At 34.7% G+C, this 14,134-nt stretch overlaps 1 protein-coding gene across 1 annotated transcript; it reads left to right on the top strand.

Moving 5' to 3' along the window:
* The first annotated feature begins 1,626 nt into the window (after positions 1-1,626).
* LOC105675851 (Sphingosine kinase 2) lies at positions 1,627-13,678 on the top strand. The gene is made up of 7 exons (XM_012373308.2): positions 1,627-3,019; positions 10,219-10,570; positions 10,905-11,276; positions 11,779-12,017; positions 12,103-12,204; positions 12,634-12,773; positions 12,847-13,678. Exons 1-7 carry the CDS (start codon positions 2,458-2,460, stop codon positions 13,033-13,035), a joined length of 1,956 nt encoding a protein of 651 aa, XP_012228731.2. The 5' UTR covers positions 1,627-2,457; the 3' UTR covers positions 13,036-13,678.
* Positions 13,679-14,134: the final 456 nt, after the last annotated feature.

The following is a 14,134-nucleotide window of genomic DNA, read 5'->3' as shown; positions in this document are numbered from 1 at the left end:
ATTTGTAAATTTTTGACGATAAATTACAAAATCGGGTTTTTTATGTAATTATACAAGCAATATATTATAAAAAGAATCATGAGAAAATATTGCTTCTTCATCTTAAAGTTTTGAAACTATAAAATCGTTAAATCTGCATTATTTGTACGGCTGTTTGATAAGGAGAGACATTCGCGCTGTCTTTGTCTCTCTGCTACGTGTGTAATGTATGTATGACGTGAAAAAATTTAGATGCATCAAAACATTGCATATACAATGCAAATAAAAGATAGGTTAGACAAGGACCAACACTCTCGCGATCCTTGTCTCTTCTATAATTACTCTCGAGATTCGAGCTAAAAAAGTTATTAGAGCTATTACGTCTCGAAATAGAAAGGTTAAGGCTAGCGAGCGCTCGCTTATCATATATTTTATATTTGCGTATGCATTTATGTACATATATGCACATAAATTATTGATAAAAAGTTATATGCATTTTAAAATAAATCACATAGATTTTATAACTATTTTCTGAACTATAAAGTTAAAATTGCATTATTGCGTGTGTATGTTCATGTTTATATATATTTCTTTTAGTTTTTTATCTATTTCTCCGAAAATTTCAGCAAAAATGTATTCCAAATCTTATGTTATGTTTTAAAGTTCTAGTTGTTCTTCATGTAAAAGAGTAAGTAAAAAAAGCTACAAGTAATAAGAAATGTATTTAGCTAGTAAAAAAAAAAAAACTACATTATAAATGCATCTAGCACTCATATCATGTCGATTCTATATTTCATTTATTACATACATTACTTTATATGCAACTTGATTTTATTTTTTTAGAAAATAGTTATTAAATTTATGCGATTAAAAACATATTTTTTATGATACTCTAAATCACACAAATGCTTCGTAAACGTAAGGAGTTTGACAATAAAATTTTATATAAATATAAATTTAATTTTGAAGAATTATATATAAAATTCTTGTCTTTTTATATAGTATGTGATGCGTTTATGCAACTGTATAAAAAGTACTCTTTCTCAGTTTTTTCTCAAAAACAAAGTCAAGTTGCATTTTTTTCTATGTATGTTTTTTTTATAAATATATATTTATTTTATTTCCTTATCTATTTCTTCTAAAATTTCAGCAAAAAATCCCTTTTAATCCGTGTTATGCTTCAGTTATTTTCCATGTGATGGGATAAGTAAAAAAACAATGAGTTGACAAGTATATCAGATATCTATATCTTATTGATAATAAATTCTATTATTCTGTACATTACTATTTAATTATTATTATTAATCAATATAAGTTGTTTTAATATGTACGTAATTTTTTATCAACAATTTATGTACATACATGCACATATATGCAAATGTGAAATGCATGATGAGCGCGGGCGCTCGTTAGCCTTACTACGTCACTATTTCCTGCCACAAGATGTCTAAACGCATTTTCAGTTTGTATTCGTATCTCGGTCAGCAGAATTGCAAGATAGATAAGGATCACAGAATCCTTGTCTGGAGTTTCCCAATTTTCCCGCATGAGGTCATCAAAATCAGTTCGAACTTGGACCGTTACTCCTGTTGACCTATAATAACCTATAATAGGAATGCTAGCCGTGGAGTAAGACGGGGGTCGTACTCACTGTGGAGAGGGTAGCAATGGTGGGAGAGACGACGCCGTTGGTTTGGCGGGGTTAGCAGCCCCGTTAAATACGGACCTGGAACAGTGCAGTGATGCAGTTGAGTGCAGTCCCGCATTCGCTTCGTGTTTGTGGCTTTGCGTGTTTGAACTGCGCTAGGCGACGCCGCCACTTCACTTCAAGCTTCGCTCGCAAGCTCTACGATTACGGTCCGAGCGATTTGATAAGTGATACGGACGGACCTTTACTCAGTTCTTGTAATTCAGATCGCGCGAAACAAGTGTTTTTGTCGCTCGGGCATTCATCACTCGATATCGTCGATAACGGCTGTAATTTCCCTTTCATCGGGATACACGGGGAAGGCGCGACAGTGGGAAAGGAAACACACGAGCAGCGTCAGTCGAGAGAAGTTTTCCCCCCTTATTTTCGCCGTGCGGCGATGACAATAGTTAGGAACCCGCGCTCTCTAGTCGGAATTCGACGATCGACGGTCGTATCGCCGATTTTTCCATTATCGTCGCGCGACGATTTTTGAACTCTGAACGGTGGAATGGTGGATCCGTCCGACGGGGTAAACATCCGCGTGCAGATAACCTGGCGATCCTCGTTTGTTTACGGCGCTCATCTGTGCCATTCGCTCCCTTCGGGATACCCGTGCGATTATTGCGTGATCGGCTGCTGTACACGCGGCCTTATAAGAAAGACCGACGCGTGGCGGAGAGCGGTGAGATTGCGTCTGCTTGAACGTGACGGTTGACCGAGAAAGCGAAACAGATCAGCACATTTGATTACCGGGTTGCAGTTCTCATCTCCCTTCGTCGCCGTCGCAAATGGTGGAGAGCAAGCATCAACGGCGTACGATGGAGGACACCGCTCAAGGGAATTCGAGCGCCGTCCTCGAGGAGATTTTCTACGTGACGTCGAAGAAGAACACGTATTACAAGGTGAAGCTGACGGAGAAGGGTCTGAGTTTGCAGAAGGAGCACAACGGTGCCACGAAGACCGAGACGATCGCCCTGTGCGACATAATCGGTTGCAGGTGCATGCGCTCGAAGCGCAGGAACGCTGGCAGTTGCGCCTGTCGACCGGGCGCGTCCAAGTCACAGCTGAAGTTAGTCGAGTCGGCCGAGATTTATCAGCACTACGATGAGCACGACACGTCCGCATATCTGTACATATACGCATACACGCTGAAAAAGATGAGGGTGAAGAGTGCGCTCAGACGCGAACGCACCACCATCACCCTGCGTTTCCGCAGCTTCGATAAATACGAGGATAATCTGCGTGAGGCGAGCAGGTGGCGGTTGGCCATCAAATGCCTCGTTGCCAATGTGCCGGTGCCGAAGAATCTGATGAGCCCCAGCCACGGCAATCTGGAGACATTGATCGGGGGTGAGTATCTCGATAATCGAGCATACGTCAGTTTTAAGGATTCAAACGTGTTATTCAGTCTATTGTTGGCATATTATTAATGTATTGATGCGCCAAATTAGTCAGATTAGTTTGTAAACAAAGAGGAATGGCCAGCAATCGTTGGCGATGTATTTTGCGATTTAACGTTTCGTATGCACGCGCATTTAACAGTTTAATGTCTCAATCAATATCTGTCGGCTGAAGCTGCTGCTCGGTCAGTTTTTCTTTGCAAAATTAATAGATTTATTCGGTGTAGAAAAACAACAATAACATCCGTTAAACGCGTGTGAAAGATGTAAACATTTTTTATCTACGCGAGACTTCTGAGTAATACTTGCGTTATGAGGTCGCGATGTTAGTAGTTATTAGACAGTGTGTAAATTAGATGTTATTTTATTAGCATACTTATTAAGTAATCTCCGCTAATTCGCTTGTGGTTTATCGATTATAGTTATTAAAACATTCTAATATTATGAAAGATTCTGTGAAACGGCTTAAGTATACTGCAAAGTGTATCATTCATTATATTAGCATCGCATCATTAGCAAGAACGAGTATATTATTGTGTTATTATGAATTAATAACATTTGAATATTACGAAATTGCGTTACAATCGAGAAAGAGAAATTTCGTACAAAAAGTAAAAATCTAAAATCTAAAATAAACTTTGTTTATACCAATTTCGATGACATTTTTAAAATCGACTCTTAAAATTAGAAAATATTCTCCACTATATCAACTTTGTACACTTTTCAGTTGTGTTACAAGATTAAGTTGTGTACATGAGACAGCACGATTATCAGAATATAAATAAGATACATGCTCTATCTAACAGAATTCTTAGAAAACAAGATCGTCCTCAACATTTCACTTCAACAATTTCATTCAGAAGCTTTACAGAAGCATTGGAATCTCGGTAATAAATTGACATCACGTATTCACCGTAATTACACATCATCACTAAGAATGGCACACGAATAATTGACACATTTCAATTTTGAGATACAACTTTATTTTACATCGCATACGATTACAATTTGTACAAAATGTATCCTTGAAAATTTATTTCACAGTATGACAAGTTCGATGGTTTCCATTGCGCCGAACAACCTCTTCAAGGCGTGTATTTGTGTGATAACTCTGCGGCACATGAATCGCACGACTAATCTGCTTATTGATACTCAATGATTTATGTAAGACCACGTTATTTCTCATCGCTAATGTTGTATTAAATTATTTAAATGCAGCGTTCGGTAATCGCGTGATGTTCAATCGCTATTCAGAGCGCCGCAAAGAAGATTTTTTTGGCCACCTTTGAGCCCCGATTTAAATCTCTTTCGACTTCTTTCTGGAGATATCTAAAAGAACAACTTTCCGCACTTGTAAACATTATTGAACGTGTCATATCGTGAAATAAATTTCCAAGGACACCTAAAATTGCGATCTTATTGCGATGTAAAAGCTGTAATTAAAAATTAAAATGTGTCAACTATTCGTGTGCCACCCTGTAGATGAGCAAGCAAGTGATGGATCTAAAGCGGCAGCTTAGATTGGAATTTCTGGATTTCCAATGACTGTTGCTCGTTTCGCAACCATTCACTCTGATATGATATACGCGTAATTACTAAGTGTATAATGATCACTCATACTCCGCCTGTGTATTATGCGAATTGCACGGTGATTGTACACGTTCATAGAGAAGCAAAATATATATTGTAGCCAATCTCCGTAAGTTTCCATAACTTCCTTTTCTCTTATATAATCTTGCAACGCAAGCAATTGTACATTATATCTCGTGATCTATGCGCAATCTGACGAATTTAAATTTTATCAATCAAGAAATGGGAAACACGTAACATCTGAGTGCATATTTCCATATTTCAAAATCGTATAGTTTACCCTAAACATACAATATTTTACAATTAACTTTTTAAGAAACTCTGTAGAAAGCAAACCATATAAATTGAATAAAAAGTTTGAAGTTTTTCGCAATATTACGATTTCTTTTATAAAGATATTGTGGATAAGAAATTTCGAAAACGAAATAATTTATGTCATATTTTTCGACGAGAAAACAGAGAAAACGCTGAATTGCGCGCAGATTGCACAGTTCTTTGTCGGAATCCATTTTATTACACTGCACTGTTGTATTTTATTTTTGTTATACGAAGAATTCGATGAAGAAAACATATTTATTAATATCGTTTATAATAATCTTGAATGATCGATTCTACATGATAATTCTTACAATCTTTGTTCGCGATTATATATTGTGATATCTTGGTGATTTCTATATTGATCGTGGCGCGTGGTTTGCTACTCGAACACACAATATGGTTTTTCATTAGGTAGTCAAAATAAGTTTTTCACTCTTAAAACATTGTGTTTAATACACAATAACGCGATAATACGTAATAATCGTGTCGTTAAAAAACGTTTCGATTACGAAACGCGACTTCCGCGTTTAATTTTCACGACCTCGCTGACGTACATTATTGTGGAGTTTCAACACTGCGGAGTTTCAAACAATGATATCGGAGTGATATCTTTCCGTGGAGTATAATTCAGTTTCTTTTTTTTGCAATTATACACAATCACTTAAAGTACTCTTAAAGATAAAAGTTCAATATGTCTTTTGTGCAATAATATTCATTGCGGCAATGGCGCTTGCTCTATAAGAGCAGTGACGAAGTCCGGTGCTTTTTCTATTAGCTTCGCAGCATCGAGTATATGGACGTTACAATTTAACGATCAATTTATCTTTCTAAAGAACATAATTTGTTTATCTAAAGAGTTTAATTTTGGCGATGTTTATCTCAAATGCATCGATTGCCACTCGATATTTTAAATCAGTGCGCAGCATTAAAATAAATCTGATCGAGTAATTCAAGATACGAATGAAAATTGCACAATAGGTGCAACATAGCGAGCTCAGATCTTGCGATTGCCGATTGACGTGATGTTCGCTGGAAAATTCCACGTGCTTAAAAAACATTAGTATTCCGGGAAAAAGAAAGGAAAATCCGTTTCGCTATTATTTGTCTCGGACATTTATCAAGCGCTTCGCCTTGTACTTAATTCTTTGCGTATATATTAGACCTTACGGCCGCGCAAACCACTTAACTCGATTGTACGCGTTGCTAGAGAAATCATTGTCTTAAGAAGAGGAATGCAATAATAATTTGTTTTATCTCATTTCGATAACCCGCGATATTGTAACTCGGTTATAAATTGGCGCTTCGAGTCCGTTCGCACTTGCCGTATCGCATTCGACCACGTGCTACATTATATTCCAGACTAAATAAACGTATTTGTTCACGTTTATGTGATCAGCATGCGTATCGGTGCCGAGCACTCTTAAGCTAGCGGGACCAGATAGTCGAATGCGAGTGGATTATTTATTTTGTAAAAAATAATACTTATTTTGTAATAATACTTATTTTGTAAAAAATAAAAAAGAAAGAAAAACAAAGCAAAGAAAATAATACAAGATGAGTAATAAATAATGCAATATAAATTCCATTCGATTCTACTGATTTAATTTTGTTAAAGATCGACGGAGTCTTGTTTTCTTGAGGCTAGTTGAAGTGAGGTTGTTTTAAAAAGATGATAGAAATATTTGTTTTGGATACAAAATAGTACAAATTCAGCACTAATTGTATCTGTTTTGTTTTATTATTTTTTAATTTTGTACGTCCTGCTAGCTTCATATTGAGTTAGCAGCGATTTTTTCTTAAATAGCACGGGATACAAAATTATTTTTGATGCTACAAAATAGTACAAAATAAATATTAAATAATCCACCGAATAGGCCGCATTCAATTTTGTTGATTTGGTTTTACCAGCTAAAGAGAGCTTCGGCGCCGCCGATATGATTCGCAATATCTTGACGGCACGGAGCGAATGGAGCATGCATTTCACTTGTTCGCAGACAAATTGCTAATTGTTCTCTCTGAACTATATTTATACAACACGGATATGCGGAAATAATATCTCATCGCGCCGGAACGGATGCAGTATAAATGCGGGAGCGAACGAATGGACCTTTATCTTCCACAATTATGCAACATCGTCATTGTGTATAGCTCTTTGAATATCAAACACTAAACTCCGTTTCGAGTTACTTGTTATTGAACACGAGAAGATCGGCAAAAATGGCACGTTGAATGAGAGAATGGCAGCGCAAATTGCGTTTGCAGTTGCGTAAGCATTATCTATGCTGACACAGATATAAATAGAATTAATAACAATAATTATTTCTTGACGCGTTTCATCGCTAGAAAATTATTGCTCGTTTGAGTAGTTTTTCTGGAAATCGGTTGGACGTTAACGATTTTTCACACCTTTGTGAGATTTGACGTATCAATTTAACCAAGAAGCGAAGCTCGCTTGCTTGGATGTTTGAAAGTGCCTCGTTAGACAAATGGTTGTAAAAAAACATTTGACCCTCATAGATATTAGCGTTGTATATGCTGTCGATAATGTTACAATGCCACGATACAATGATTTAAAACAGATATAAGTACACTGCTGTGCAGCAGCAAGATCTTTCGCCATTTTTTCATTTGTTCGTCACTTTTATGCGTTTTTTCATGTTTTTTTAATTATTATTATTAATTAGTTATTTAACCAATTAAGATTCATGAGTTGTATAAGGAGTTTTTGTTTAATCTATTTATGTATCGCTTAATTTTATTTTAAAAATCATAAATCATTAAATAATTACCTAACATAATTATATCACATCATTACATAAGCTAATTTAGAAAATAATTTTTTCAATATTTTTTAACACTAATAGAAATTTATTGGTATTTATTATTTTTATCAACATGATATAAGCTAATTTTTTCTGAATTTTGATAATATTACGTATATGTTGTTTGCTTTTTAACGATTTTTTTTAAACAACTTGAATCGAATTATCTTTACCTTTTCTAAAAACTTTCGTAAAACAATAATTTGCATAAATTTGCGTAAATTTGTATAATGAAAATAGATAAATAACTTTATAATTTCGAAATTTATTTAACCTTGTCTTATCGTATAATATTTAATTTAAGTTATTAAGGACATTACATTAAATTATCAAAGACAAAAGTAGTTCAAAATTTATAAGTGGCCGTATGTAAATAATGTAAATTTTTCCGGAAATTAAACTGTCGTGTACTGCGATAAACGAGCAATATGATACAACTCTTATCTCGTTAGATGAACTTTTAATCTACTCTCAAATTGCTTGATTTCATCTCGTTAGCTTTCATTGTTGCTTCTATTCCGCATTGCCTCGCGGTATTGTGCGTATTTTGTTGCAAATACTTTTAATCGCAGAATTCATATCAATTTGTCTTCGAAGAATGAAGGAAACCTCGTTCGTTCCGCTTTAATATGATAAATGTGAATCATCTTTATCTGGTTATTTTTAAAAATGCGTATACACATATCGAATTGGAAGTTTCCAATTTATTTAAATATAGTACAAATTATCAATGTGAATTAAATAGTAATCGATACAACGAATTAACGGTGAAAATATATATCATACGTTTATTTATACATATAATATTCTCAAGGATACGCGATACGTGCATTCAGCGTAACGCGCACTTTGCATTGCGTGTTTTGTAATGTTTCAATTTGCATTAAGAATGTATAGGCACTTTTCGATTTCTTCGTTACTATTGTTTAGAATCTATGATAAATCTTTATCTCATAAAAACTACTGTTTATTCAAGCTTAGAAAACTTGCCTCCGTAAAATCGATGCTCTAACGTCCGAAAACATCATTTTTCACATTGCCGATCAATATTGGCAAATTAATGTAGTTGACTTGTGAAATAGTATATTGAAATAACAAGGCGACTTTTTTGCGATCCTTGATACAGATAAATAAAAATGTACGAACTTAAACATAAAAATTAAAAAGGAAATTTTTCACTTATTATTTTACTTCAGATTTGTCATTTAGCAAAATATAATTTCTGATTTGGCAGTAAATTGTGTGTTGACACAAATAAAATAATAACTAAATAAAAGTTTCAGGCAAGATGCCTACAGTTTATGCGGCTCTAATTATGCAAAAAAATTGTTAAGTTTGCGCTGATTATGCGGAATAAATAAATAATGAATTATACGACATATTTGTAATTATATATAATAGTGATAACTAGAAATAAATATGAACATAAGTTATTATTTCTTAGAATTACAGCGCTCCATTTACGTGCATATATATATTTTTCTTGTTTTTATATTTTGTTTATAAAATATGCTAAAGGTTTATACTTACGTCTATATATCATTATCTACGTGGAAGTTAAACTTGTTGCTACATTATGCAATCATGAAAAAACTGTTATTTATGCCGGTTCAATCGAGTCGACAGAACAATCATGTTAGAAAAAATATTTTTTGCCGTATGACAAAAAAATTATACGATTATCAATCCGTTTTGACAGTTCTTTTCTTTTGTAACAAGCGCATCAATAAATTGAAATAAAATAATTATTAATTTTCTTATTCATCGACTTTTTATTTCTTTACAGTAATGGAGATAAAGAAATGACATAAAAGATGCTTATACTTTGTTTACTTATTGGTAAAAATATAATTTATCACTTGTTTATATTGTATATCTTTTTTGAATTGATAGGTAAATATTGTGATAATATATCGGATTCTGAAAGTTCAGGTGTAAAGGCCGATGTCTACGATGCTAGAAATCGGTCTGAGAAATGTATAACTAATCAACTTGCAACTTTTTATGGAAAAACGGCAATTTTATTGGCTACATGTTTCTCGGACCGAGATCTCGGACCGATTTCTAGCATCGTGGATATTGGCCTTAAGAAATATTCTCTAAAATGTAACTGTCTTTTCAAGTATTATATAATTTTGTTTTGTGGAAAAGTGTTTTAATTTTGCAACCTTTTCAATTGCAATAAATTCCTGGAAATATAGAAAAATTGAAAAATAAATTCCAATTTTGAGAAAAAAATTTTTGAAACAACTTATGCACCAGCGATTTGATGATAGTGCATTTTTTATCTTATATCGCGAAAAAAATTGTTATGTCATACTCGGCTATTGCGAACAAGGCAAGGAAGAGCGGAAATTGAAATGTAATTATTAAAATTAATGTACATAATATACAGTTGACATTCTCATTAACGTTTCAGCGTGTCCAGGCGAGAATCGGAAACTTCTGGTTCTGTTGAATCCGAAGTCGGGAGCTGGCAGGGGTAGAGAAGTTTTCCAGAAAAGGATTCATCCGATCCTTTCGGAAGCGGAGAGATCTTACGAGATCCACATCACCAAGCATCATAATTACGCCCGCGAATTTATCCGCACGAAGGACATCTATCAATGGAGCGGCTTGCTAATGGTCGGCGGCGACGGAATCGTTTTCGAAGTGGTGAACGGGCTTTTCCAAAGGCCCGATTGGGAGAAAGCTTTACGCGAATTACCACTCGGCATCATACCGTGCGGTTCCGGAAACGGCTTGGCGAAATCCATCGCTTACGCCAAGGAGTAAGTTTTCCCACATTTTGTTTACGCAGTATATCGCGCGAATTGCCGTAATTGCTTTTCTTCGTAAAATCGTACACAAATCAATAAAGAATTCCGGATGAGTGATCTCATGTGCAATCGAACATTGCGACGTTGTGACGTATATATTATATACGGGTCAACTGTATTTTCATTCAATTAACGAGGCGAGGTTCCATTTATATTTCTATTATCACGTTTGTTCCACATGAAACTCAAATGGAATATTGATAAACTTGCGGGGAAATTTATCCGTCATTCTCTAACAATCGTGTATTCCAAATCAATACATCGAATTTAATGTTTTCTGTTTCAGAGAACCGTACGACCGTAATCCTTTACTTATCAGCGCGTTAGCGGCGGTTAAATGCAAAAAATCGCCGATGGATCTCGTACGTGTAGAAACTAGGAATCAGATACTGTTTTCATTCCTGTCGGTAGGCTGGGGTCTACTCGCCGACATTGACATCGAAAGCGAGCGACTGCGCGCTATTGGAGGGCAAAGGTTTACCGTATGGAGTGTGGCGCGTCTAATAGGATTGCGAACGTATAAGGGCAAAGTCTCGTACATACCTTGCAGCAAAGTTCCTTCGTTGGAAAGCACGGGAGGCGGCAAGATTTATTGCGGAGAATATCCTACGGATAACATATTGTCGCATTCGAGAAGCTACGGCGATGAACTAGATAGGTAATGATGGATCTGTTTATCATAATGTATATATCAAGAGATACGGTAGTGTCTCGCGTATAGATTTACGCGAATAAGAAATATTTACGTGAATGAGAGATATAATGCGCGATTTCTCTGATAATTATTACATTACGAGTTGAATCGATTTTTACCGAATTACGATAAAGGCAATAAAGAATTTCATATATCCATTTACGTCAACATGACGCCTTATCGATGTACCATGTGTCAGATCTAGAAATATATACAAATGAATGTAGAAATTGCATCGTTGTTCTCTTCAAATTTGTGCATTGCGAAGTGTAGAAACTGAATCTATCTTCGAAAAAATAATTACTCCTGTTTGAGCCACTCTTATTCGGCTTCAATTTGAAAAATATTTTCGATAATTGGCTGCCACGCTTTGTTAGACATAATAAGGAAAATAATGTATTATCTGTGCCGTCTGGCGCTTACTATGTGATTGACACAAGCGGTACACGTGAAATGTTATGTATAGGTACTGCAATGAACCTGAACCAAGGAGCTTTTACAATTGCTTGGGTGAATCATCGAACGATTTGAACGGTTGCGACGACAATGACGTGATAACTGAAAATCTGGCGCTGGAGACCGAGACTGAAAGAAGACGCAGACTCGACAGTTTCTACTCCGCAACATCCGCGAAGTCAACTTATTTCAGCACGGGTTCGGCCTCGAGCTATCACAGTATCAATGACGACGATAGCGCAGAAATCAGTACGTTACTAATTGAAACTTGAATATGTCTGTTGACTTTGAAACATTCCTATTAATAAATCTATAATGTGTCTCTTTCATTCAGGTCCGGAGAACATTTGCAACAACCAACTTATGTATGGACCATCGTCTACGATTCCAGCACTTACTTCACAATTGTCAAACAACAGCTGGACAACAGTTCAAGGTAGGGTAATAGTTTGAATTATAGTAATCTTATACGTGAGCTTGCAAGTGCAATTGTATTACATTTCTTCTAAAAGGTCTATATTTTGGTTTAAATTGAAAATTCTCGATTTTTAAACTTTCCATTTTTTGGGGTTTTTTTTTAAATAATCAAAAATATACAATCGGATCAAAAATATTAATTTTAATATGTATAACGTGTAAATTTACAAGAATTCGAGTGCAGACGCGTTTCTTGTAATTGCCATATAATATGGTGCAAAGGTTGCTGCGTAATGCGTCACTTATTAACCCTTTAACTCCAGTTAAATTCGAACGTCATATATCATTCGATAAAATGCCGAATGCGATGAATCTTCATTGAGAAAGCATTTCAGCTGCAGCACAATGCTTCTGAATATTTTAGAATGCTTTATGTTTCAAATTTTAGGGGAATTCGTAATGGTACACGCAGCTTATCAGACACATTTGGGACAGGATTATTTCTTCGCGCCACACGCTGCATTAGCAGACGGAGTTATTTGGCTTTTAATAGCTAAAGCCGGCATAACCCGAGCCAATTTAGTGCAAGTAAGTCATAAAAATTGTAAAAAAAAAAGAAAAAAAAGAAAGAAAACTAATACTCACAGTATTTGCTTGTTAGTTTTTGTTAGGCCTGAGTAACGGGACACATCTTGCCTGCCCTGGCGTTGATATGATACCTGTGAAGGCATTCCGGATAGAGCCTATGGAAGGAACGAACGGGCATATAACTGTGGACGGCGAAGAAGTGGACTACGGACCGTTGCAAGCTGAGATATTCCATTCTCTAGCATCAGTAATGACACCCTGACACAAATGATGATGATCATGTGTATTTAGAAGTGATACCGGCAACAAAATCAAATAATTCCCATTGGATGATGAGAGCAGGATTCTTTCTAGAGCATAGTTCGTGAATTAGTTACCAGTGATAACACCAACTTGTTAATATGTATTAATACAAATGTATCTGTTAAGGTCGTTTGGGATTGTAAATTTTTGACAATCTATGTAGGCTGTTGAAGATTCAACGAATAGTCTTTCAATAGGCTCGTTAAGAATTCTTTCTTCCATCTTCATAATGAAGATGTCGATAAATATATATAAATAATTAATTTATTAATTTAGAATTGGACGAGTTCAATCTGTTGCGTCCTAATAAATAACATTTAGCTATTTTGTAAAATTTTTTATCAGTTTGTACAGTGTATCTTGTTACATATACGCGCACACGCGTGACATACTGAAATCGTTTGTGCTTCGTATTACGCGTAAGATACTATATTTTGTTAGTATTTAAAATTACTTATATTTTTTTATATACAAATCTTTTGCTGGTTGACGCGAATTAATTTGGACGCGTCAGGAATAAAATTTAAAAAATTTTATTGTTCTATGTTTGTATGCGTTTGTGTAAATTACATTTATGCGTAATAAAGTGATCTTGCATTGTTCGATAACGTTTGTGCAGCGTTAATCGAATAGTATTCTAATAAGCAACATGCAAGTATAATCGATTATTATGAAACTATATGTTTTTTTCTTTTTTTCGAACGATTATATTCAAACATTAGTTGAACGAGATATTTCAATTTGAAATTATTATATTTTGCACAATAATGAACAAAAATAAAATATTATATTTAACATATCGCAATATTTAATGTTAACTCTTTATTAAATTTTCTTAATTAAACTTGTTATGTTGTTTTCAATTATACATATTTGATAAATGCAATCAAAATTAGTTTTATTTAACAAAGTTTTTTTACTCCTGCATCATCCATTCCTAATTTTACGTATTTATGAATAATGAATAATTTTTAACGCAACATTATAAATCTTAATTGAAGCAATTGGGGTATGTGAGAAGTGTGAATTTTTCTTAGAGACTAACCAGTCTAAATTTC

The sequence above is a fragment of the Linepithema humile genome, chromosome 5 (assembly GCF_040581485.1).
Source record: "Linepithema humile isolate Giens D197 chromosome 5, Lhum_UNIL_v1.0, whole genome shotgun sequence".
Lineage (NCBI taxonomy): Eukaryota > Metazoa > Arthropoda > Insecta > Hymenoptera > Formicidae > Linepithema > Linepithema humile.
Note: the sequence above shows the minus strand (reverse complement) of the source record. Positions and strands in the feature narration are given on the sequence as shown.

Excerpts from the sequence above, each read along its gene's own strand:
- LOC105675851 (XM_012373308.2), top strand. The coding sequence starts at position 2,458 with ATGGTGGAGAGCAAGCATCAACGGCGTACGATGGAGGACACCGCTCAA. Across the intron at positions 3,020-10,218 it reads TCTGGAGACATTGATCGGGG|CGTGTCCAGGCGAGAATCGG; the intron begins GTGAGTATCTCG and ends TTAACGTTTCAG. Across the intron at positions 10,571-10,904 it reads TCCATCGCTTACGCCAAGGA|AGAACCGTACGACCGTAATC; the intron begins GTAAGTTTTCCC and ends TTTCTGTTTCAG.